This window comes from Lissotriton vulgaris, chromosome 7 (genome assembly GCF_964263255.1).
Source record: "Lissotriton vulgaris chromosome 7, aLisVul1.2, whole genome shotgun sequence".
NCBI lineage: Eukaryota > Metazoa > Chordata > Amphibia > Caudata > Salamandridae > Lissotriton > Lissotriton vulgaris.
The window spans coordinates 578,150,519-578,175,062 of record NC_141695.1 but is presented as its reverse complement, the minus strand read 5'-3'; the positions used below and the strand labels follow the sequence as shown (position 1 = coordinate 578,175,062).

Sequence of the window (24,544 nt, the reverse complement as noted above, 5' to 3'; positions counted from 1 at the left end):
GCACGCCGAAGACGGAGGCAGCAGTATACAGACGGAGAGAGAAGACGCAGGACCTGTAGAGGAGGCAGGAGCCCTTGAAGACTACGTGGACCCGGTGCAGGAAGACGCGGGACCCAAGGAGACCCAGACAGCTCACGACCAGGACGTCGACGAAGACAGCTGGTGTGAGGACTGGTGGTGTCCGGTGGATGCTGGAGAGCGGCCGTGACTCTAAGGAGCGTTACGGCGGGGTCGGTGCGTGACATCGGCTCGAGGGAATTTTGGGAGTAGCGGGTGGGAAAGGAGATGGGGAGGGAGTGTTTAGTGCTGTTATCTTGGTTTGGTTATCAGTGTCGGCGCCCGTTGTCTATGTAATGAAACAACTCGGACCACGACATGCAGCGTAGGCTGGTTAAATGCATGGCACACTGCTATTAGTTTCATAAACGTGCAAACTGTGAACACTCTTTTCGTCCTACCCTAGGCACTGTAAAAACCTTTGTCCCATAGCCCTTACTTCATAACCTAACTCTACCTCGGAATTTACTATTGACTGCGTGCTCCGTCACCTTCCTACTGATTAGCACTGAACACTATAGGTGTGGTGAAGGGAAACACATCCACTCTATTTTATTATTGCCATTCTCACGGTCCCCTCATTTATTCCTCCCTTCTCTTATGAGCAACCGGGGAGACCAACCACGTCCTGAAGACAAGGCGAAGACCACACGGTAACCTTCATCACCCACCACTTCCCCGGAGACATCAGAAGAAGAAGAAAATATTGAAGAACCTTTCCCAATCCCTGTCACATCGTCATTTGCTTTCAATAAACCTTCTTCCTTTAATCACCACTACCGCCTCCACGCCTGTTTATAAAACCGGCCCTCTTACACTTTTCCATTTAATTGTGTTTTTCTAAGTCAGTCACATCCATCAAGAACCCTTCCCTTTGCTGTTTAGAGTGCCTTGAAGAACTATTTTTTTCAGACAGCCATCTCCGTCTAACCTGTTTGACTGGTATCATCTAGATCAATGGATCAGCCAAAGTGCTATCAGTGGATCAGCCAAGGTGCTATATAAAACCTCTAATAGCTTATGCTAGTGCTTATTTGAGGCAATGCAATACTGGCTGCTTCGCTTTTTGACATCTAAAAACTTCAAAACACTAAAACTGAACAAGACCCATGAGCAAAGTTAAAATAAAGGAATCCAATTTTTAGAAGGTAAAAACAATTTATGCTACTGAGCTAATATGAGCTTTTAACAAGATAAAGCAAACATCTGCCCAACTATTGGAAGCTTGACTCAGATGGGGTGGTATACCTGGCCTCAACACATTTCACTGACTAAACATAATCTTGGATTCTGATTCTCAAACATTAAAAGAAAAACGCAGTCAGTTATATGTCGCACTAGCTGACAAGTTTGCGCACTACTAATAACGCATTTTTAATCTTGGCAGCATCAATTGCTTTACTTCTGGCCTTGTAGACGGCCGGATCATGCATCGGGCTTATCTGAACGCAAAACCAACGTAAAAGGAAGCTTATGGCTTCTGTCTAGTTGAAACTGGATCAAGCAGGAAGAGATTATTTCTGCATAGTTTCCAAAACAGCTGAGGCACAACTCGATGCAACCCGAGCTAGGCTTCAGCAGTCACATACTTTGCTGCTCCAAAATATGGACTGTGTCAGATGTGGAAAACTAATGTATAGACTTCACCACTCCCCACTGTTGACTGCCATTTAGTTTTCTACCTTGTTATTAGTTTTCGGCTTTTTCTGTTTTTCTTTTTTTTAATTATTTTTTTTTACTTTCTTGCCCCTGTTAATTAACCAACAAAACAGCGATAATTAAGTAAATGGGCTTAGTACTTCAAAGAGAATATCTACATATTTTAACAGTATTCTTTCAAGTCATTAACAGGTTCACCCATAACAGAATATTCAATGCAAGAACCTACATCAAGTCAGCAAAATCTGCTTCGCTTACTTTACAGGATAGCAAGGACACCTATTTAACATGCTTGTGTCATGTAATTCCACTGTGCTTTCCTTGGGAACATGTAAAACCACAGTGAGCTCTGAATTGAGTATTAATCTTGCAGCGATAGATGCCTAAACTGAGCCTTGGCACGGAGAAAACACACAAATTAAGGTGTGTGCGCGTTTGTTGTGACCTACTGTAAATTTAAAACAAGCATTTGCAATGCAATAGGTCTCGCATTTACGAGAGTTTGAGCTACTGGCATTGTAAATGACAATGCCTTTTATTTATGTGTTGTTTTTAAACCGATAAATAAACGGCATTGTCATTTACAATGCCAATAGCTTAAACTCTCGCAAACGCGAGACCTATTGCATTGCAAAAGTATTCGGCGCCCGAGCTATAATTGTTTTTTAAAAGTGTTAGGAGAAAGCATGTCCAGCCTGCTATTTGAGAAAATAGTGCTCAGAGGCTGTAATTAAAGCCTACAGAACAACAACACAAGTAAGAGGGTGTGTCACCATGGGAGGTTACAAATTGGGACAAGGCATTACTAAGGAGGGCCTACTACGCCTACTGACCAATAATAAGCCACACTTTACAGTGGCAATGACGCAAGTCAATGAAAATCATGGCCGAGAGTGGGCGAAGCTTCACATCCCTACCTTAATACAGCATGCCTCGCAGAGCAGCGCTCCCTAGTCTCGACCTAAACATACTGGAGTCCTAAATGGCATAAAGTGGACTGTCAGTCTCTTGTTTCCACCATGAATGTGGCAGGCACCCAAGTGTAACCTTATGTATGTAGTATTCTCAAATCACACTTATAAACGCACACTCAACTGTGTTGGTCTGTAATTCTGAAGCAAAATCTGAAATTGGTGCTTGAGACTGCACCCGGAGAAACAGAGCTGACCTCCAAGCATCCTTTCTTAGCGCTTAGGAGGAGGTTGCATTTCTACTAGAGTGCTCACTTACAAGCAGCATCCCCTTATGAAACAGTAACATGTTCCTTACATTGCTGTTCATAGGCTACATGTCCTTTTACTTATTGATTAAATAGCACACTATTTTAATAGGGAAAACAAAAAGTAAGCAACTGAAACAAGCATTGGCAAAGCTAATAGGTCTGGCATTGGCAGTCAGCGTCATGGCAATCCACGTTTTGGTTTGTCATGGTTTTTCGAACTTTTATTGTATTGGAATATGCCGGGCCCTCAAACTTAGTTTAAAAAAAACACATTACCATAGAACTCTTTTGCACAGAAGGGAACTACTTTGTGTGTGGATGTGTTCCTCGTAAAAGGACAACATGCTGTAACTTTTCGTTAAGTCAGCCAATAGCTGAAATAGGTGGATACAATGCCCATAATACATCCTGGAGTGGGTGGAATAAAAAATGTGAATGACAACCAATACAGACTAATAGAGAAAGCCTGGCTGAAACTCGTATAAGTAACTATGTTATGTGCATAATTTTAGTAAAATAAAAGGTCTTGGCTAACACAGAAATAAAAATGTCAGTCTAACATTGGCGAAAGAAAGAAGGAACGAGAAAAAGGGACGAAATGAAGAAAGAAAGTCAAGGGAATAGAAGGAGAGAAGGTAAAGAAAGAGAAGGAAAAATGAGAGAAGGGAAGAAAGCAGGAAAGAAAGAGAAGAAAGTTAACGAAAGGAGGATATAGGAAGAAGAAAAGAAAGGAGGAAAGAAAGAAAAAAGGAAGAACCAAAAGATAAAGTATGAAAGGTTGTAAGACAAAGAAAAGAGGAAAGAAAGAAACAGAAGGAAAGAGAAATAGAAGAGTGGAAGAGTATGATAGAAGGCAAGAATGAAAGTAAAGGAGGAAGGTAAGAAAGAAGGAAGAAAAGGAAGGAAGAAAAAAGCATGAAGGAAAGAAAGAAAAGTAAAAAGAGGATAACTTAATACTTGTAAACCCCAATTGATGAAGTGGTCTGATTGGGTTGTAGGCACAATTGAAGCATACTGGTTTTGATGAGGCAATCGCCCAGATACAGGAAGACACGACTACTCTGTGTATGAGTGCTGCTACTACTATTAGACATTTGGTGAACATCTGGGGTACAGTAGTGACTAAGAATGGAATCACTTTGAACTGATAATGTATGTATTCCTGCTATGACTAACCTGAGGTATTTTCAGTGAGCTGGATGTATTGGGAAGTGAAGATAAGCGTCCTTCAAATATAATGTAGACAAAGTCGCCCGATGTAATAGAGGAATTACATATTGAAGAGTTACCATGTAGAAGAGCTCTGAGAGGATGTATTGATTTAACAGCCTGCTGTCTAATATAAGCCAAAGTGAAAGGTCTTTTTTGGGAGTGAGGGAGTATAGAGAATATACTCCTGAACCTTGTTGTAAAAGTTGTATTCTAAGGAAGACATTATATCAATGCGACCAGCAGGTAAGCCAGAAACTTGCAGCATCCTTCACCCAGGAATAGTGGTGAAAAACAGTGTCCAAAGTGCTCTTTCAACCCCAAAACCAAAATGAAGGAAAGCAAACCACCACCATCTACAATTAACAAACAGTTAAGCTATCCCACTCCACTAAATGTACCTCATCAATAAAGATCACTAGTAAAAAATGGTCATGAAATTAGATATATTATAGATCACCACAATTTAGATATTCTGTTTTAAATATAAACCTGGGCTAACTCATCTTCAGGACATGAATTAGCCATAGCTAATTTTTACTCATAACCCCACTCATAGCAAAGAGGGTGGAATGGAATTATTTCCAGGAATACTGTTACGGTCACCTATATACCTCTTCTGCATAATTCAGAATGCAAAGCATTTATTTTTTAGATAAAATTAGATGCAAAAACACACAACGATTTGTTCTGTATCAGCCTCCCACTACAAAGACTCACTTTTTGGAAATAGTGGGGTCCTATTCAGAAAAACTAATTTGATACTACTAATTTTAGTATTCTTGGAAACTTTAATTATCACCTAGAAAATTTCAATGACCTAGAGGTCAATAGTCTAATAGATTACATGTCTACATTTAGGCTCAAACCAACAGTAAATACTGACTCACATAATGCCGAACGTACTTTCGACTGACACCTTCAAACCTATTATCCCCTTCATGTCCAGGAGGCTTTACCTTTAGTATGGTCTGACCATCACGCCTTATTATTTGACGCCCCGTCCACTACCCAACCCCAATGCCTCTCCTCCAAAGACCAATATACAACAACAGTGGCACAAAATAGATTAAGATAGCCTAGGGAAATCACGGTCTGCTTTCTATCACAACTAAACAGACCCAGACACAATGGCAGCTAACTATTATTCCCGGCTTAATAATGCCATAAACACACTTGCCCCAGCAACCATATCAACCAGTCAACATAAAAATCCTTCTGAATATTAGGACTCTCACAATCTTAACCCCTTCCGCGCGGATGACAAAGCCAGCTCGTCATGGGCGTTACCTGCGCTGCGCGCATGACGAGCTGGCTTTGTCACGTAACGCGGGATTTTTTAAAATCCAGCGCACAGCGGGAAAACGCGGTAGCGCGGAAGAGGTTAAAGAACAAAAAAAGATCAGCTGCAAATTAGAACAGAAATGGAGATTGAACTATACCAAGGAAGATAAAACCACATGTAAGCAAGCGCTAAAAATCTATAAATCAATGATTTGTGCAAATAAAACAGTCAACTTCTCCGAACAAATTGAATCTGCAAAACTCAACCAAAGAACTTATTTACACTGTCAAAATACTATCTACTATAGCTCAAATTAAGTCACCTAATGCTAGTCAAGACTTTTGCGATACTCTAGCAAAAACATTACAGTCAAAAGTACTTAGCGTTTATTCTACTTTCTCCACTAACAATCAAATACCTACAATATTCAATTAGAATTTGATGCAGTGTTGCTTTTCGAACTTTACACATTTATCCCAAGAGCAAGTCAAGAGCCTCTTAACCAGCACTAAACCAGGTTTCCAAGATAATTCATGCCCTCCTAAAATGTTACATCTTGCAACAGAAGCGATCTCTGCACACCTTACACCTATTTTTTTGATGAAAGTATTCACACTGACACTTTTCCAAAGCTATGGAAGAAAGCAGCAATTCTATGTCAGGACCGGGGGCGAGGATAATGCTATTCTATCTTAATTTTATTGAATAGCAGCCATTTAAAGAGCGACAAACTACGATTCCCATGAGGCCTTGGGAATAAGATACCAAAGTTAATAGAGTCACACAGATACTGTCCAAATCCTCTCCACCAATCATGGGGCTTCCATCAGTTCATAGTCCTCCGTCATTATCCATTTTCCCTCTTTCTTCACTGCTCGCAGCCAAGTGTGCTTTACTCATGGTGATTCTGTATTGTTACTCAAACGTGATTTATAACCTTTTTCATAAATGAATCGTACTTATTTGGATTGTATTGATGAATAGTTTTTATTCTGATGCACCTGCTTGCCTAGTGCAGCTTCTGTAGGAATTTTTTGACCTAGAGCGGATGCGCGCACCAAGCGTCCTTTGCCGATGCGCGTCCCGCTTTACCACAACTCTGATTTGTGCCCCAGCTCTTCAGCTTTCCCTAAACTCTGTGTCTTTCAGGTTTTTTTCCTCATCCAGTTACCCGCTACTCGAGTCGACCCGATTCCAGCTGTGGGATCTTCTGAGCTCCCTGACTGCCACGTTAGCGAGGTGCCGGCTCGGCGGTGTGTTCCACCGACCGCCAAAGCACCCGTTGGCACCATCAACCCGCGGCGCGCAAGCTCCGAATTTCACACACAATGCGCATTCCAGAGCCGCAACTTCTTGGTGGACCTTTTTGCTTCTCGCTGGTTTCTACGCCCGTTTTCACTGGTCTGTAATGCTGCCGTTAGCCAGTTCAGTGAGCACATACGCACTGGGGGTGTCTGTACTTAGTTTTCCTTGTACACGCCAAGAGAGTTTGTATTGCAGGATCTATTAAGACCTGCAGGGACCCTTTTATCAGCAGGCTGCCCTTAAAACCAAATGCACCTGGGCTGCAGAATCCCAGGGGTTCCGCCCCACCTGTTTGCAAGCCTTGCAAACAGGTGGGCAAGCCAGTTAAGGTGGACACCCAGGCCCCCATACCCGACATACCCTGTCAAATTTTATAAAGCACTTTACTTGGTGTTGGGGTCCCTTTTGTTAAAAGAGCTATGGAACCCTACATACAAGACCATGGGGAGGAGGACCCCCTTTTGGTGCTACATTGTGACGACGACTTATGACACAGTTGATGCATCCATCCGTAGGGCAGTATCTGAAGCCATGGCCACCTTAGTAGTCTGTCTCACCAAATAGTGTAAAAACTGGCAAGGGCCGCTCCAGCTCTGCTGGCCACTGCCCCTCTTAACAAGCCGCCCACGGATCAGCAATCCCTGCCGGATAAGCGCCCCCGCGATGCAGGGGTGGGCGCCGATGCTTTTGCCCACTTCAAACAGGCGTTCCTGACCAGTACGTCCCAGTCCGGGCCCCCCACTGACCCAGGGTAACGATCATAGGGATACTGATGATGATGATGCCTGCCAGTCCCGTCCTTGGCGCCCTCTCGCCCACCACCTACCCAGGATGATCAGGATGAAGAAAAATGTTACCCTACATTCCTTCCAATCTTCAGAAACGGATCAGGTCAGCACTAATTTTATCCAAACTTGACTACTGTAATGGACTATGTACAGGTCTACAACAAAAAATCGTATCTAAACTTCAGACCTTACAAAATGCTGCAGCCCGTCTCATTTTAAATCTCCCTAAATCTCATTCAGCTACCACAGCACTGAGCCAACTGCACTGGCTGCCTGTGAGGAATAGGATTGCGTTCAAGGCCTTGTGCACCGCCTTTAAGGCATTACGCAACATTGGACCAGTTGTCCTCAGACAGGCCTTTCGCTGGTACATACTTACTAGACCCGCTACGTTCATCAGGTTCGAAAAATATTGAGGTGCCTAAATTCAGACTTGCCTGTTGCAACAGTAGAGGCTTTGTAACTTGTACTGCCAAGTTATGGAACTCCGTTCCTTTCAAACTAAAAAACCCAGACCATAATACTTTTTAGAAAAAGATTGAAAATGTGGCTCTTTCAATCCAGAGGCCATAGAATATCCAACCTGTCTCACTGAACCCCTTACGAACTGTAGCGCCACGACACCCTTGTGTATAAGAGCACTATAAAATATTCTCTAACATAACAACAGTTTGACAAAGATTTGGTGCTCTTCGGAAAGTATGTGCCTGCGAGGTGGGATGTTTGTAGGTGTTTTGATAAGCTCCCGATAATAACGATATTGGATAGTATCCAACACCCACTGGCATGTTATGGTTTTCTAGTCAGGGATGAAAGGTTGTCGTCATCCCCGACAGTTGTTAAAGGGTTGAGTGGAATGAAAAGAGTCACTGTTTGTAAGTGGAAGGCGTGTTGTGAGGGGAGGCACCTCTTCAACGCCCTTTGGATATATTCTCTCTATATGTGCCTCTGCATTATCTTCTTGATGGGGAGGAGAGATGCTATCGCCTATAGGAAAAGGCATCTGATTGTGTTGTTTTACTACCCTGTTTGTATGTGGGGTGCCGAAAGGAACCACAAGGAGTGGGAGTCTGAAGTGCCCCCATTGATTTGGCAAACTCTGTGTCCTTCATTTTTTCTAATGTTTCGTCCTCTTGGGGACCAAACAGGTGTTAATCAAAAGGGACATTAAGGAGTGTCTGCTGTACCTCTGGCTTAAAGTCAGATGTATGTATCCAAGCGTGCCTATGCAGCATTATACCTTTACTTATACCCCTGGCAGCTGTGTCCACAGTCGATGGCACATCTGATGGAATTTGAAATTAATTTACCCATCTGGACTAATTGGTGGCCTCTTTTTTGTGATCCTAGGTGAAATGTAGGAGGAGTTCCTCTAGCTCATCCCAATGGGCCCTGTTGTACCCCACCAACAACTGCTGAGTGTTGGGAATTACCAACGGTTGGCTGACTGTGCTGCCACCCTTTTCCCTGAAGCATTGTATGTTGTAGCTGTGCCATGGATCTGTGAGCTGCTGATCGTCCCAGTCCCCCCCCCCCCCCAATTCCCTAGTATCAGACTGTGGAGAAGAAGCTGGAGGAGAAGCGTGCAATGGTAGCTGTAAAGAACTGTTGTAATGTTCTTTTTATGTTTCTTAGGAGGTACAGGTAGATAACTGGCTTCTTCAAAAGAAATCTGACGTTTCGATCAAGCAGGCACTGACTGTACTGTCTTTGCCAAAATCCGACAAATATGAGGCTGAATATGTATCTTCTATTTCGCATCGAGCTCTCTTTCATAGTTTTGAGGATCATTTCTGGTGCCGAAATGGATGATTTCGTTGCCGACCTTGATTTTTATTTCGGCACCGAAGTGGTTGAGCCGAAGCAGGGGAGGACTGGGTGCTCTGAGCCAATGCTTAGGATGGTCTGCTCGGCACCAAGATTGGTTGGCTCGATGCAGAAAGTTTCAGCTTGGCTTTCGGTGCTGGGCCGGAGGTCGAGCATTCTTAGCAGATATTCGATGCCTACCATGGTCTGACGACAGTGGTGGTCAAGAGCCATAATTTCGGTCGAAACAGAATGTCTCTAAGTGAGTTGCACAGGGACATGGGTACTCACTGCGCATTGTCCCGAAGGCCAGTCCAACATCTGGATGCCAAACTCTATTTCTGGAACAGATGCGAAATCCAATATGCCAAGGGCCTCTTTCTCTGCTGCCAAAGCCTTTTCCAGTTCTTCCTCCATCTCTTGACATTGTGTTGGCCAAAGATGTCCGGCGTTTGTTCCAGATCTCGGTGCTGAATCTCTTTGTGACGGTCCCACAACGTTTTCTTCAATCGGAAAGCTAGACAGGTATTTTGGGTGGCAGTTGGGACAGAATTAAAATGTAGCTTGGTCCATCAGCAATGCATCATTGATAAAATCCGATAAGACAGGAATCAAGGCCCAAGTGTAAAAGGCCCAAATAGGAGAGGCTTAAAGGTCGCAACTGGCGAACATGAAATTGACGATCGAAGGATTGCTTCTGTTTTTGGAAGGCAACTGAGTAACGAACGAAAACCAGACCGAAAGGTATAGAGGTGAACAGCGAACCGAAAAGTACCTGAAAACTATCTGGAACTGGAGAGCTGAAGAACACATCTCGATTTTCTTATTCGAGAGACTTCTTTGAAGAAAAACAACTTGCAAACATCTGAACCCAGCACCAGATGGCAGGAGTATGCAGAGCATGAGCCACACATGCTATCAAACAATGGCACTACTTATAAGGCAAACATATCATTTTTTATAACGATGCACTGGTGATTCTTATAGGACATCAAGACACCTGACCTTTAAATCGGTTCAAACTGCAGTACCAACTAGATTGGTACCTAAAGAAACACAAAAAGGCTCTCAAGCACTACACTTACACCTGATAATTTGTGGCATTGTTCAGCCAAACACATTTCTAGCAGAGAAGTGTGTGAGAGGAAACAAGCAGATGTTGCTTTCAGCCCAGATGAAGTAAGCCACAAGACCTACATGTACCTTTTTGCATGTAACTTTTGAAATCCAAAGTAACCAGCAAGAGCAAATCATTTGGAGTTGAAAAGTTCTTTGCCAGCTTTTGGAGAGAGTAAATACAATCTGTGCATCACCAAAGACATTAACAGGAAATATATTTAATGTTTTACACCGTTGATTATATTAAAAGACCACTAACTGAAAAGCAGATTTCCATATGTAAAATTGCCCAACGTTATGAAAACCTTTTTATACGTAAATAGAAATATGGACATGTGTACAATGTACTTTTTATGTAATCCAGAAATAGACAGAACCCTCTGGTGTGATACAGCTGGCACTGCAAACTCAAATGATTATTTAATATTTCCTGCAGAACCCCAGTCTCTAACTTACCCCACACAAGATAGACCGTCATGACTTCAGGTTAGAGAAATATGATTAGATTGCCTACAGCTCTGAGTAGTTGATGATAATATTCTATGTATGTATGTTTTGGTATTTCTATGGCACAAACCTAGATAAGACCTAAAAGAGGGCTGTACATTACATGGGGAGTTGAGAGACAATATGCAAAATTGTGTACATCAAGTGGGGATTACACAAATACATTTCACACATATTTCACATTTTTACGCACAAGAAGATTAAGTGATTTTCCCAGAATCACACAATATTGAGTTGAGGCCGAGATTCAAACCCGGGTCAGAAGCTCTAGCCAATTACCCACATCTACTCCTATTCCTCACTTGAAGGTTAAGAGGAAATTTGAGTGCAGATGTACTATGTATGAGTGAATGAATTATTGTCAGTCTTACATATGATTTTCCCGGCAAGTGCATTGTGTAAATTGATGTATTTTTCACACAGCGTGTAATGATGATTAAGCCTGTTCTCTCTATTAATTAGCATAAATGACATTTATTACACCGGTAGCATCTGGAAAACTATAGATGATGTAATAGAAGAGTTAACTCGCCAGTAACATCAAAACTTCATGAAGTAGGATGCTTTTCTACAAATATATCGATATTTTGTGAATGTGATATGGCTATAAATATTTTTTCAAAATTGCTGGACTTAATGTTCACTTGTTTCTTTACTCTTATAATCAGGAACCGTTGGTGAATACCTTTATCAGTGTCTTTACGATGTACAAAGCGCATTTACTGTGCACAATACATCAAATTTTTTCCGGAATAGCACAGCGCATGGGGAATCTGCAAGTATCTTTATATTTTCTTGGATTTGTAATGAATAGTATCTGTGACAGTGTGGCACCATGAGAAGAGGGCTATATTAGACTACAGTGAAGAGTCAAATGTTATCCTAAAATATTGTTGAAGGAAGTTTATTAATGTGCTTGGAGAGTGTTGTTGTAAGCTTTCAGCATGCTGTGAAAGATTCCACCCAAAAGGATGGTGACCATTTACTCATAGCAACAGCTTTTATGAAGTTACCTTCCACGGCACCAGAACACTTTTTGTTTCTGTTTCAGCTTTCTCTTCAGATGTGGGGCTAAAGATAAATGTAACCTTTAGGAAAAGACCTTTGTCCCTGATTTAACAGTGGCAAAGTGATGTGAGAATTATAAGCCTGCTTCTTGTTTCTCTGGGATTGCCTCTGGCATTGTGGTGAGTTGCTCCATCTGAACTGCCCTATTACTAGTGAATCAGGGTAACATGTCCTGTATCTCAGTGACCCACCTTACAGACGCTACTACATAAAAACATACATCTACTGGTTTTAAAACGAAATCCTGGCCTACCCAAGTACAAACCGAATGGGAGCGGCTTTTGGGTTGCCACGTCATAGTTGGTAATGGAAACACATCTAGAGTGAACTTACCTTGTCTAGGAAGTTGGGGCGGTCCATGGAAGACTCTTTGGAGATAGGTGGTGGGCGGCAGGCGAGGGCTTTGTTGACCATCCCATTATAGTCAGTTATTCCCATTGCACGCTTGTCCAGTTCCACCTTCTTTTCCAGCAGAGCACCTGAGAAGAGAGAAAACAAGAATGTGGGATCATCTGGGCCTTACTCAAAATACAGATGTCTCTATTATACAGACCTAGGACATTTGAATTCCCTTAACGACACAACACATGAAACCCCAACTAACATGCATGTATCCCTAGACGGTAATTCTAGTGTTTAGTTAAAGTGCAAGATGATACTTAGGCTTTCCTGTTTTCAGTTTCTATTTTTGGTAAATTCTGGTGGGGTTTTTTCAGTGTTTTCATTATCTTAAAAAACTTTTTATCAGTGGTTACACCTTTTCGCGCCACTAAAAACAAAGGAAAAAGTGTTTTTCCGGTGTTTATGGAACGTTTTACTTTTATTATTGATTGCTTTCTGCACTGAAAGAATATGGTATATAGACAGTGTACTTATAGTGTATATGAGGTCCAAATAGATTTTTGCAAATTAATCTTATTGTAGTACACCATAAAATACTTCTTCAGTGAGTCTTTGGGTCATGTGTGCTCGCTCTTTCCATCCCATGTAAACTTCTGTGATAAGGCCCTCTCAGCATTCATAGCCCATTGGGCTGAGAACCATCAGCTAAGGGACACAGTTGGGATGACTCTTTCTTTGATGCCACATAAAGCACGAAATGATAAATATTTGAGTTTTAGTTCCTGTGCATAAGAAAACAGTGCACCTGAAAGGACTAAAAAGTCAATAGCATCCCTCATTAACTCTTAAGATTGTAAAGATGCTTTCAGCATACCATCTAACAAGTGGCAAGGATCTACTACAAGGAATCACTTCAGCTCGGGTATCAATTTTGACAGGTCATCACCCAACATTTTTATATACGTAGCTGAATCACTGCAAATACAAACAATATCACTCTAATCTTTGTTGAACTGAAAAAGTAAAAGGAAGAACAAGCAATATTTTAGTGGCATCCCTAAAGAACGAAACTCAAGCAGAATAATGTTAGCCAGTCTTTCTTTCCGCTAGCTTGTATAACAAAGTTACATTGTATTGACCCCTTCAGGAAGAAAAAAATGACTTTCACTCTTGTTTTCCTTTCTTTGAATAGCATTTAGTTTGTGGTTGTCCAGGTGTTTTTTCAGTGTTTATATGTTTTCACCGGTGAGGGCTATTTTTCTTTCAGTGGGGTTTTATCAGTTATTATAGGTTTAAACCTAAAACCCCACAGCCTAATGATACTGTATTTTATAAGTGGGAGAACCATCCAACCTAAAAAATTATTGCAATCCAAGAAACTAGGTATCAGCATCAACATTTTTCAGAAGTACTGGAAGAGACCGTGTATAAAAAACGAGTTACTTACCTGTACACTATGAATCTTCAGTATTATCTTTCATAGATTCACATGCTTGTATCTTGCCCGTCGTCATGGTGAGAGTCTCCAGGTAAAAGAATAACCATAGCAGTAAAAGAAAAAACTGCCTGGAAACCATAGAGGAGCATATCCTTAGGTAACCGCTCAACCTCATTATGTGGTCCAAACCACAGCCAATCAGCTGCCAGCCCTGAGATACACCATTCCCAGCAGAGCCACCATACCTCAGATTTCCAACAGCCCAAGATTGAGCGACGGAAGAAACCAGAGATAAAGGCGGTCTACCGAAAAAGAAACGGGGATGTGTCGGGGACGCATGTGAATCTATGAAAGATAATACTGGAGAACCATAGTGTACAGGTAAGTAACTCGTTTTTTCTCCAGTATTGAATCTTTCATAGATTCACATGCTTGTATCAGAATAGATAGCAGTCCTTATTCCAAACGGCGTTTCTAGGCTAGACCCCTTTGTCTCAGGGCTCTTTGTCCTTTTTTTTTTTTTTTTTAAGCGCTATAATGTATAGTTTGAAATTGCTGTAAGAAAGGGCTCATTAACATTTTTAAACAGTTCCTTACAATTGAAGAAAAAATAAAATAAAATATAATATAATATAATATAATATAATATAATATAATATAATATAATATAATATATATATATATATATATATATATATATATATATATATATATATATATGCACACACAGGTCTGGCGTGCTTAAGCCATCTTTGACGGCGGGCTCTCGACGGGGAACGCCAACCCCTATTATTAGACACACTCCTGGTTACAGCACTTCATCAACGAAAGAACCAGAGTCGGAGCCCAAATCAGATGCGGTGCAGTCAAGTTTAATCAGCAAAGGAAACACCCAACGTGTTTCGAGATCCGCTGATCTCTTTCTTCCCGTGAGAAAGAGATCAGTGGATCTCGAAACGCGTTGGGTGTTTCCTTTGCTGATTAAACTTGACTGCACCGCATCTGATTTGGGCTCCGACTCTGGTTCTTTCGTTGATGAAGTGCTGTAACCAGGAGTGTGTCTAATATATATATATACATACACAATCACATAGTTCACAAACCATACAATAAAATACAAATTAGTACCTTAGTGAAGCAGGTGCAGCAGAACTACTTAACCCACTGCTGAATCTGCTTTCCACTCGGTGTCCAGACAATAATGTCTGGTAAATGTGTGTACATTCGTCCAGGTTGCCGGTCTGCAAATGTGTGGAAGCTAGACACCTGCCAGCAATGCTGTTGAAGTTGCCATCTTTCGAGTGGAAGGAGTACGCACTCTTGTGCACAAGGGTTTTCCTGCTTTTTCAGGACAGAAAACAATGGCTGATGTAATTCATCTAGAAATGGAAGTTCTTGAGGGCCAAACCTTTTCTGGGTCCAGAATAGGCTATAAACAGTTGATTTGATTTACGAAATGACTGTGTTCTCTATGTAAAATTTGAGACATCTCCCAATGTCCAAAGTGTGCAGACATTTTCTGCTGCAGTAGAAGGGTTCTTGAAATATGTAGGCAAGACAAATGATTCATTGAGATAAAAAGTTGTAGGAATTTTAGGAATAAACTTTGGATTTGTCCTGAGATTTACTTTATCTTGCGTGAACTGTAGAAATGGCTCCGTAATCGAAAAAGCTTGGATCTCGCTGACTCTCCTGGCTTAAGTGAGAGCAAGAAGTAAGGCTACTTTCCATGATATGAACTGCAATTCAGCTTTATTAATCGGTTCGAACGGAGCTCTCATGAGTTAACCCCTTCGACGCTCGTGACTGAGTTGTTCCGTCATGAGCGCCGGTTGAGCTGTGCTTATGACGGAACCGTTCCGCCATGACCCCGCCCATTTTTTAGAACCTTCAGCACAGTGCGAAAATTCGCGCCGTGCTGAAGGTGTTAAGACAAAACCGTGTTGAGTTGCCAAGGAGTCGGTGGAAGTTTAATTGGTGGAAACTGCCTGAACAAACCTTTTAGGAACTCTTTAATCAGCCTTTGAGACCAACGCAATGGACAATCTGGAGTTCTGCAGTATCTGGAGATAGCCGACAAATGTACCTTTATAGAAGCATAAGAAAGTTCGGATTTGGCTAGCTGAAGCAGATATTTGCTCTGCAGAAGAATTAAGAAGGATGTACATTTTTCGACACACCAATTGCAAAACCTCTTCCATTTTGCTGTATATGTTTTGTGAGGAGAGAGTGCTGTAGAACTTGCAAGTATTTCTCGACATTCTTGAGGAATATCTAGTGACTGAAATTCATGTTCATAAGGTTGCAAGCTAACAATCTTAGAGAGGTCAATTGGGATTGAAGAACTTGACCTTGATTCATGGAAATTAAATTTTGTATATTTGGAAATTGTATTCTGGGTTCCATAGACAACTGGAGAAACCTGTACCAGAACTTTCTTGGCCAAGCCGGGGCTATCAAAATTATGTGGCATGGTTCGGATCTCATTTTTCTCAGTATCCTTGGAATTAGAGGGAATGGAGGAAAAGCATACGCCAACATCCCTTCCAGCGAAGGTGCAAGCATTTCCTCTTGATCCTTTTTGTGGGAATCTGCTTGCGAAATGTTTGCGTTTCTTGTTGCGTCGATTCGCAAACAAGTCCAAATTCGGTGTGCCCCATAGATTGAATATTCGAAGAAGTTGGTCTTGATTCAGTTCCCCTTCGTGGCACATGGTAGGTGATCTGCTTAAGGAATCTGCCCTTGTGTTGTATATTCCAGGAACATGTCCTACTTGCAGAGCAATGTTGTGTTGCAAAAGCCAATTCCAAATTTCCTGGGCTTGAGCAGACAGGGACTTTGAATTTATGCCACTTTGCTTTAGAAGATAAACATTGTTGTTGTACTGTCGGTCCTGATTAGAACCGGCGAGCCACGATTTCTGGAAAGAAATGCTTTAAGACCCAGGATTACAGCTTTCAATTCCAGAAGATTAATGTGCAGCGTTGCCTCTTGAGATGACCAATGACCTTGAATCTCTAGGTCTTGTAAGTGCACCACCCAACCCTGTAATGAAGTGTCTGATGTTATGAGGTAACTGGGAGATTAGGTTAGAAAAGGAGACCCTTTGTTAAGTTGCTCTTGATACCCCACCATGACATTGCATGTTTGATCTGAGTGTTTAATGAGTTTGTCCTCAAATGAACCTAGGGCTTGAACCCATTGCTTGTCTATGGATTCTTGCAGAGGTCTCATGCGCAAGCAACAGTTGGGAACCAATGGGATGCAGGATGACATCATTCCCACCAAAGATTTGAAGATCCTGATTGAAGTGGACCTTTTTGATTTTATTGATGCTGTCAAACTTAAAATCTTTCGTATGCGTTCCTACGAGGAGTATGCTTTTCCTTCCTGAGTATTTATCAGTGCCCTGAGGGATTGAAGTGACTGTATTGGAATAAGGGAAGACTTTTCTCTGTTTATCCAAAGACCTAAGTCTCGGAAAAGATCCATGCAATTTATTAAGGACTGTTGCGTTTCCTGGTACGATGCACCTTTTATCAGCCAGTCGTCCAGATATAATAAAATCTGGAGACCTTCCTGCCTCAAGTGTGCTGCGATTGGCGCCATACACTTTGTGAAAACCCTTGGGGCAGATCTGAGGCCGAAGGGCAATACTTTGAACAGGTAATGGCGCCCCACCACCGTGAACCGCAGATACTGTCTGTGCTTTGTGTGAATTGGGATATGGAAATACACATCCAGGAGGTCTAACGAAGCCACGTAATCTCCTTTGCGAAGTAAAAGGGGGATTTCTTGTAAAGACAGCATGCGGAATAACATTTTCTTTATTTGTTCAGATCTCCAAGGTCTATTACCTGCCTCCATTTGGTAGATTGCTTCTTCTTAGGAAAAAGTGTGAATAGAATCCTTTCCCCTGTTGTTCTGGGGGAACTTCTTTTATTGCCCCTTTTACAATGAGAGTTAAACTTTCTGCCTTGAGGGCTGATAGATGGTTTTGTTTTCTGTGAATAGGTGGTTGATTTGGAGGTTTTTTTAAGAGTTCCAGGGTGTGGCCTCGTTTTACAACACCCATTTGTCCGATGTTATTGACTGCCAATGAATTAGAACACATGAGAGAGGTAATGGAACTGTTTGATAAGAGACGGGGCTGGCGGCACCTGAAGAACGTCACTGTCTTCGATCAGTCTTGTGTCTTTCCTCTTGCAGCAGGTTTCCTCCTGCCCTGCTGTTGATATGATGTGTCTGAGGGCCGATACTGCCGATTGTTGGAGCACTGATGGTTACCCTGTTAATGGTAAGGTTGGTACCCGTTTGATTGAAAGGAGGAGAAGCGCTGATGGTATTGTCCCCTCGATCCTCTGCCACGAAAAGATTGAGAACAGCCCTATTGTAATGACCCCAGAGCTCTAGCTGTGTCCGTGTCTGCTTTTATTCCCTGAAGCGCTTGTCAATATGCTTCCCGAAAAGACTCTTTCAATCAAAAGGCATGTCCATGATCTTTGCCTGGACTTCAGGTCTGAAAGATGTTGATTTCAGACATCCTTGCCTATGAAGCGCCACTGCTTAAGCCATCTGTCTGTAGCCCAAAGACACAATGTCCATGGCTATATCGATGGACTCTGACACTGCTCTGGCTCCTTCTTGAAAAATTGTAGTTGCTTCCTCTTTTTTGTCATCCGGAAGGTGGGACAGAATTGGTGCGATGTCTGACCACATCTGCCTATTGTATCTACTGATTAGTGCCAGGGCGTTTGCTGCCCTGGTAGAAGCTGCTGCCATTACCGCAAAGCATTTTCCTACACTATCCATCCTTTTACCTTCTTTATCAGGGGGGGCAAAACAGGCTGTGACCGTTTTTTTGGAGCGTGTCTGTGCTGCCTGCGTAACAGATTCAGGACGTGGATGTCCAATCAGGCACGCTGGGGAAGTCTCAGGAGCATGGTATTTCGTCTCAATTTTTGGAATTGAGACAGGTACTGAGGTCGGATTTTTCATTATTTTCAGTCCTGCATCCCATATATGCTGGATTATCGGGATAGCTCTTACAGATTTCCGAGACGTCTCCTTAAAATCATAAAGAAAACATTTGTTCTCCTTAACTGGCATTGAAAGCTGAAACCTTTTGATGTTTTTGCTATTAGATCATGGAAACTGGCAATGTCCTCTGGCAGAGAACTCGCTTGAGGTAACTATGATGAAGGTGATGTTGGAACGATGTAATGATCCCCTTCATCCCCTACTATATCATCTTGGGGAATTTCTCCTTCCTCTGCTTGGTCTTCATGATCACTTTCCATTAGATCATCCCGAATAGTTATCATTTTCGGGGTGTCTACTCTTTGTACTTGAGGCAGAGTTTTAAACACTGTGTTTCAACCACAGTCTGAGGAATATTTGTTGAAGTTGAGGAAAACAACGATAACTGTCTATCATGTGCCTTAAATCAGATATCTATACTACTATTTTAAAGAGAGAACACAAACCTTTTGGCAAGGTAAACTCGGGAACCACAGCGCCAATCCACACACCCAATACATTGTTGTAATCCTCAGGGTGTGCAGATGGACATAGGCTATAGAAAATTAAAAAAAAACGTAAAGAACAAGTTACTTACCTTCGGTAACGATATATCTGTAAGAAACATTAGTTAGTGTTAGATTCCTTACCTTAGAATATCCCCAGGCGTCAGTCTGGATCCGGAAACTTTTGCGTAGCAGTACCCCTGCGCGTCGGTAGGCGTCGTCTGCAGGCGTCCCCTGCGGCTCCGCGTCCGTCGTCGGCGTCGTGCGCCGTGATGACGTCGCTGGAGTACATAGACGCCGCCTCCGCGCGCTGACGTCAGTTCTTTGCACACAGCATTTCCGCGCCAGGAGACGCAGAGCCATGAGAGAACCAACACTGGTGCCATGTAAAAACTAGGGCCCTGAAAGGGATGACCTTAACCCTAGGTATCAGTTCGCAGAACGGGGAGGATGGGTGGGTTCGGTAAGGAATCTAACACTAACTAATGTTTCTTACAGATATATCGTTACCGAAGGTAAGTAACTTGTTCATCTGAAAGAAACACGTTAGTGTTAGATTCCTTACCTTAGAATACATACCCCAGCAATACCAACCCCGGTGGTGGGTCTGCGAACCAATACAACTACACCAGAAAGTCCTGGAGGACAGAACGGCCAAAGAAGCCATCCCTCCGGACTTGGCTGTCCAGGCAGTAGTGCCTCGCAAAGGTGTGCAGCGAGGCCCACGTAGCCGCTTGGCAAATGTCCGGCAAGGGGACTCCCCGGCCCAGGGCAGTGGTAGCCGCCGTGGCCCGAGTGGAATGGGCCCTCAGCCCAACAGGAGGCTCCTTCCGAGCCAAAGAGTAGCACGCTTTGATGCAGAGGACGACCCATCGAGAGATGGTCCGTTTACAGACCGCCCGTCCCTTCTTCGCACCCACGTAGCCAACAAACAGTTGGTCATCCACCCGGAACTGGCGTGTGCGATCCATGTAAAATGAAAGCGCACGTTTTGGGTCCAGACGATGGAGCCGCTCTTCATCCTTTGAAGGATGCGGAGGCGGGAAGAAGGAAGGGAGGGTAATGGACTGCCCGATGTGAAAGGCCGAAACAACCTTGGGCAGGAAAGAAGGCCTAGTCCTCAGAACCACCTTATCAGGATGAATGGACAGGAAAGGAGGTTGGACAGAAAGAGCCTGGAGCTCACTCACTCTCCTGGCAGAGGTGATGGCAACCAGGAAAGCCGTCTTTAAAGTCAGGAGACGGAGAGGACAAGAATGAAGGGGCTCAAAGGGAGCACACATTAGAAAGGTCAGAACCAGGTTCAAATCCCACTGAGGCATCACAAACGGAACAGGTGGAAACATGTGAGCGATGCCTTTCAAGAATCGAGTTACAATCGGGGATTTGAACAAAGAAGGCTGATCAGGAAGCCTTAAAAAGGCTGAAAGGGCAGAAAGGTAGCCCTTGATAGTGCCCAGAGCAGAGCCCTGCTGGGCAAGAGAAAGAAGAAACAGAAGAACCTCCGAAAGAGGGGCAGAAAGAGGATCCACAGCCTTTGCTGTGCACCATGCCACAAATCTGTTCCACCGACAGGCGTATACCGACTTAGTGGAGGGACGCCTGGCTGCCAGAATAACATCACAGACTTCAGGAGGCAAGTCAAATGGCCTCAACTGTCGCCGCTCAATCTCCAAGCATGGAGGTGGAGACTGGACAGGTTCGGGTGGAAGACCGTCCCCTGCTGCTGCGACAGAAGGTCCTCCTGAAGGGGCAGGCGGATCGGGGGACCGACTGACATGTTGAGTAGCTCGGGATACCAGTATCTTCGAGCCCAGTCCGGAGCCACAAGGATAACTTGGGCCCGGTCGCGCCTGATCTTCTTCAGCACTCTGGGCAGAAGTGGTATAGGCGGAAAGGCGTATAACAGACCGCAACTCCACTCGCGCCGAAAGGCGTCGCCGTGCGAGTGCCGTCTTGGAAACTCCAACGCGCAGAACTGATGACATTGCGCGTTCTCTTCGGTGGCGAATAGATCTAACCAAGGCTCTCCCCATTGCAGAAAGATGCCTTGCGCCACGTCCGAGTTCAGACGCCATTCGTGATCCATCGAGCACCGACGGCTGAGTTCGTCCGCCCTGGCGTTCAGAGAACCTGCCAGGTGTTGAACCGTCAGAGTCACGCCCTGACGTTCCAGCCATTGCCAGAGGCGCAGAGCCTCCTGGCAAAGGGTCCACGACCCCACACCGCCCTGTTTGTTGCAGTACCACATGGCGGTGGTGTTGTCGGTGAACACCTGCACCACACTCCCGTTGACAAAGGGGAGGAATGCCTTCAGTGCCAGACGAATCGCCCGCAGCTCCAACAGGTTGATATGGAGCCGGGACTCCGCCGGAGACCAGATGCCTCTGATCTCTGCCTCTCCCAAGTGGCCACCCCAGCCCTGGAGGGACGCGTCCGTCACGACAACGTGCTCCGGTTGGGGAAGGGAGAGGGACTTGCCCCTGACCCAATCGCGGTCCGCAAGCCACCACTGCAGTTGTCTCGCAGTGCCCTCCGAGATCAAGACGTGGTCGGACAAGTTGCCCTGATGCTGGGCCCACTGAAACTTCAGGTCCCACTGCAGAGCCCGCATCCGCCACCGAGCGTGATGCACCAGAAGGATGCAGGAAGCCATCAGTCCCAGCAGCCGCAGCGTCAACCTGACCGAAACCCGGGATAGCGGCTGAAAGATGGGAATCAGAGCCTGAATATCCCGAACCCGCCGTTCCGGAGGATAAACCCGAAACTGCGCCGAGTCCAGAACCGCTCCGATGAAAAGGAGCTTTTGAGAGGGACACAGGTGTGATTTCGGCACATTGATGGAGAACCCCAGGTCGTGCAAGAGGTCTGCCGTCATCTGAAGGTGGTGGACGACTGTCTGGGGCGAGCCCGCCTTCAACAACCAGTCGTCTAGGTAGGGGAAGACTGAAACCCCCAACCTGCGCAGATGGGCTGCGACCACCGCCATCACCTTTGTGAACACCCGTGGGGCGCTGGTAAGGCCGAAGGGAAGCACGATAAACTGAAAATGCTCCTGGCCTACCGTGAACCGCAGGTAACGCCGGTGGGCCGGCAGGACGGGGATGTGAAAATAGGCGTCCTGCAAGTCCAACGCTACCATCCAGTCTTGTGGGTCTAGAGCAGCCAAGACCTGAGCCAACGTCAACATCTTGAACTTCTCCTTCCGGAGGAAGCCGTTGACGTTCCTTAGATCCAAGATAGGACGTAGGCCCCCCTTGTCCTTCTTGGGCACCAGAAAGTAGTGGGAATAACAACCACGCCCTACTTCTGGCCCAGGAACGCGCTCGATGGCCCCCTTGGCCAAGAGGGCCGTAACTTCCTCCTGCAGAAGCGTCAAGTGGTCCCCCGACACACGGTGGTTCTGCGGTGGCATGGCTGGAGGAGAGGTCTCGAAGGGGAGGGAGTAGCCCCTTCGGACGATTTGCAGCACCCACCTGTCCGAAGTGATCGTGCGCCAGTGAGCGTGGTGATGGCGAACCCTGCCACCCACTGGCGTCACATGGGGCCGAAAGCACGGACTAGGAGGATTTTGGGGTAGATGCTGCGGGGGAAGGTGTGGTCTGACCCCGCCGTTGTCCCCGACCGCCACCACGGCGGTTTCCACGGCCGCCACCGCGTTGGAAGGATTGTTGCGGCGCGTGGCTGGCAGCACGTGTGGGGGCGCCCCTTCCTTGGCCACGAAAGGGACGAAACGAACCCGGTTGCTGACGCTGGGTCGAGAGACCCAAGGACTTGGCCGTGACCCTGGAGTCCTTGAAGCGTTCCAGCGCGTGGTCCGCTTTGTCACCGAACAGGTGACAGCCATCAAACGGCATGTCCATCAGGGCATTCTGGACATCAGCCGAAAAATTGGCGGATCTCAGCCAGGCGTGGCGACGAATCGCCACCGTCGTAGACATAGCCCTGCCCAGCGAGTCGGTCGTATCAAGACCACACCGAATTGAATATTTCGCTGCATCTCGGCCCTCAGCCACAGCCTGACCGAGCTTTGCCCGCACCTCCATGGGGCATTCTGGCAGCAGCTCCGCGACCGTATCCCACACAGAGTGGGTGTAGCGGCCCAAGAGGCAGGCGGTGTTGCAAGACCGCAGGCCCAAACTAATGGACGAGAAGACCTTTTTGCCAAACTGGTCATACCTCTTGGATTCCCGGTCGGGCGGGGCCGACGGGAATGCGGACTGGGAGGTCGAGGCCTGGATCACCAGACTCTCAGGAGTGGGGTGGGTAGACAGGTACTTGGGGTCGTCCGGACAAGGACGGTGGCGCCTGGCCACGTTCCGATCAACAGGCGCACCTGAAGCGGGCCTGGACCACGTGCCCAACAGAACGTCAGACAAGGCTTCATTAAACGGCAGCAGTGGCTCCACTGGGCATGACTGCGGTTTGAAGACCTCGGTGAGGATGTTAGGCCTCACGGCCGCGACGGGGAGCTCAAGGTGTAAGGCCTTGGCAGCCCTCATCAGCACCACAGAATAGGCAGCTCCCTCCACCGATGCCACGGTTGGAGGAGAGATCAAACCAGGGTTAGGGGAGTCGTCCAAACCACTGGCATCCCCCAAGTCACCTGTCCAGTCCGGGTCATACTGGCACTCGCGAGCCAGAGGGTCCTCGGACCCCTCCCAACCTTCACCGTACTCCTCATCCTCTCCGTATTCGGAGTCAATGATGAAGACCGGCTCCTCGGGGTTCATGGGCCCCATCGGCGCCGGGACCGGCGTCGTGCGACGCCCGTCCGGCGCCGCGTCCGGCGTCGGAGAAGGTAAGGGGACGGCGCCGCCCGGAGCCGGCGTCGGAACCCCACCGCCGGCCGGAACCGGCAGCGGAGAACCGGCGCCGCGCGGGGGCGGCGTCGGGGGTAACCCCGATGGCAACGGCGCCGGGGAGGCCGGAAGACCAGCCGGCGCCGATCCCGAAGGCCCCTGCGGCGCCGGGGTCGGAGCCGTCGGCGGCGCCGGGGCCGGAGCACCCGACGGCGCCGAGGCAGGGACACCCGAACCGCTAGGGCCCCCAGACGGTAGCACTGGGCCCGAAGGCGCCGTAGGCCCCGTCGGAGAAGCGAGCGCCCTCATGGCCATGAGGAACGCCTCGATCTCCTCAGGCGTCGCGCCATGCCCAGGGACCGGAGGGTATGAGGCAGGCCGCGCCGGCGACTCTCGCGGAGCCGCGGGGTTG

At 45.7% G+C, this 24,544-nt stretch overlaps 1 protein-coding gene across 5 annotated transcripts in view; it reads right to left on the bottom strand.

The window, feature by feature from the left end:
* TNRC6C (trinucleotide repeat containing adaptor 6C) overlaps positions 1-24,544 on the bottom strand; it is a 948,409-nt gene that overhangs the window by 455,366 nt on the left and 468,499 nt on the right. For all 5 annotated transcript variants that reach the window (XM_086930670.1, XM_086930667.1, XM_086930666.1 and 2 more), the window contains one exon: positions 12,359-12,504. In XM_086930670.1, coding sequence (XP_086786796.1) covers positions 12,359-12,504 — 146 coding nt within the window. The remainder of the gene's footprint in view (positions 1-12,358; positions 12,505-24,544) is intronic.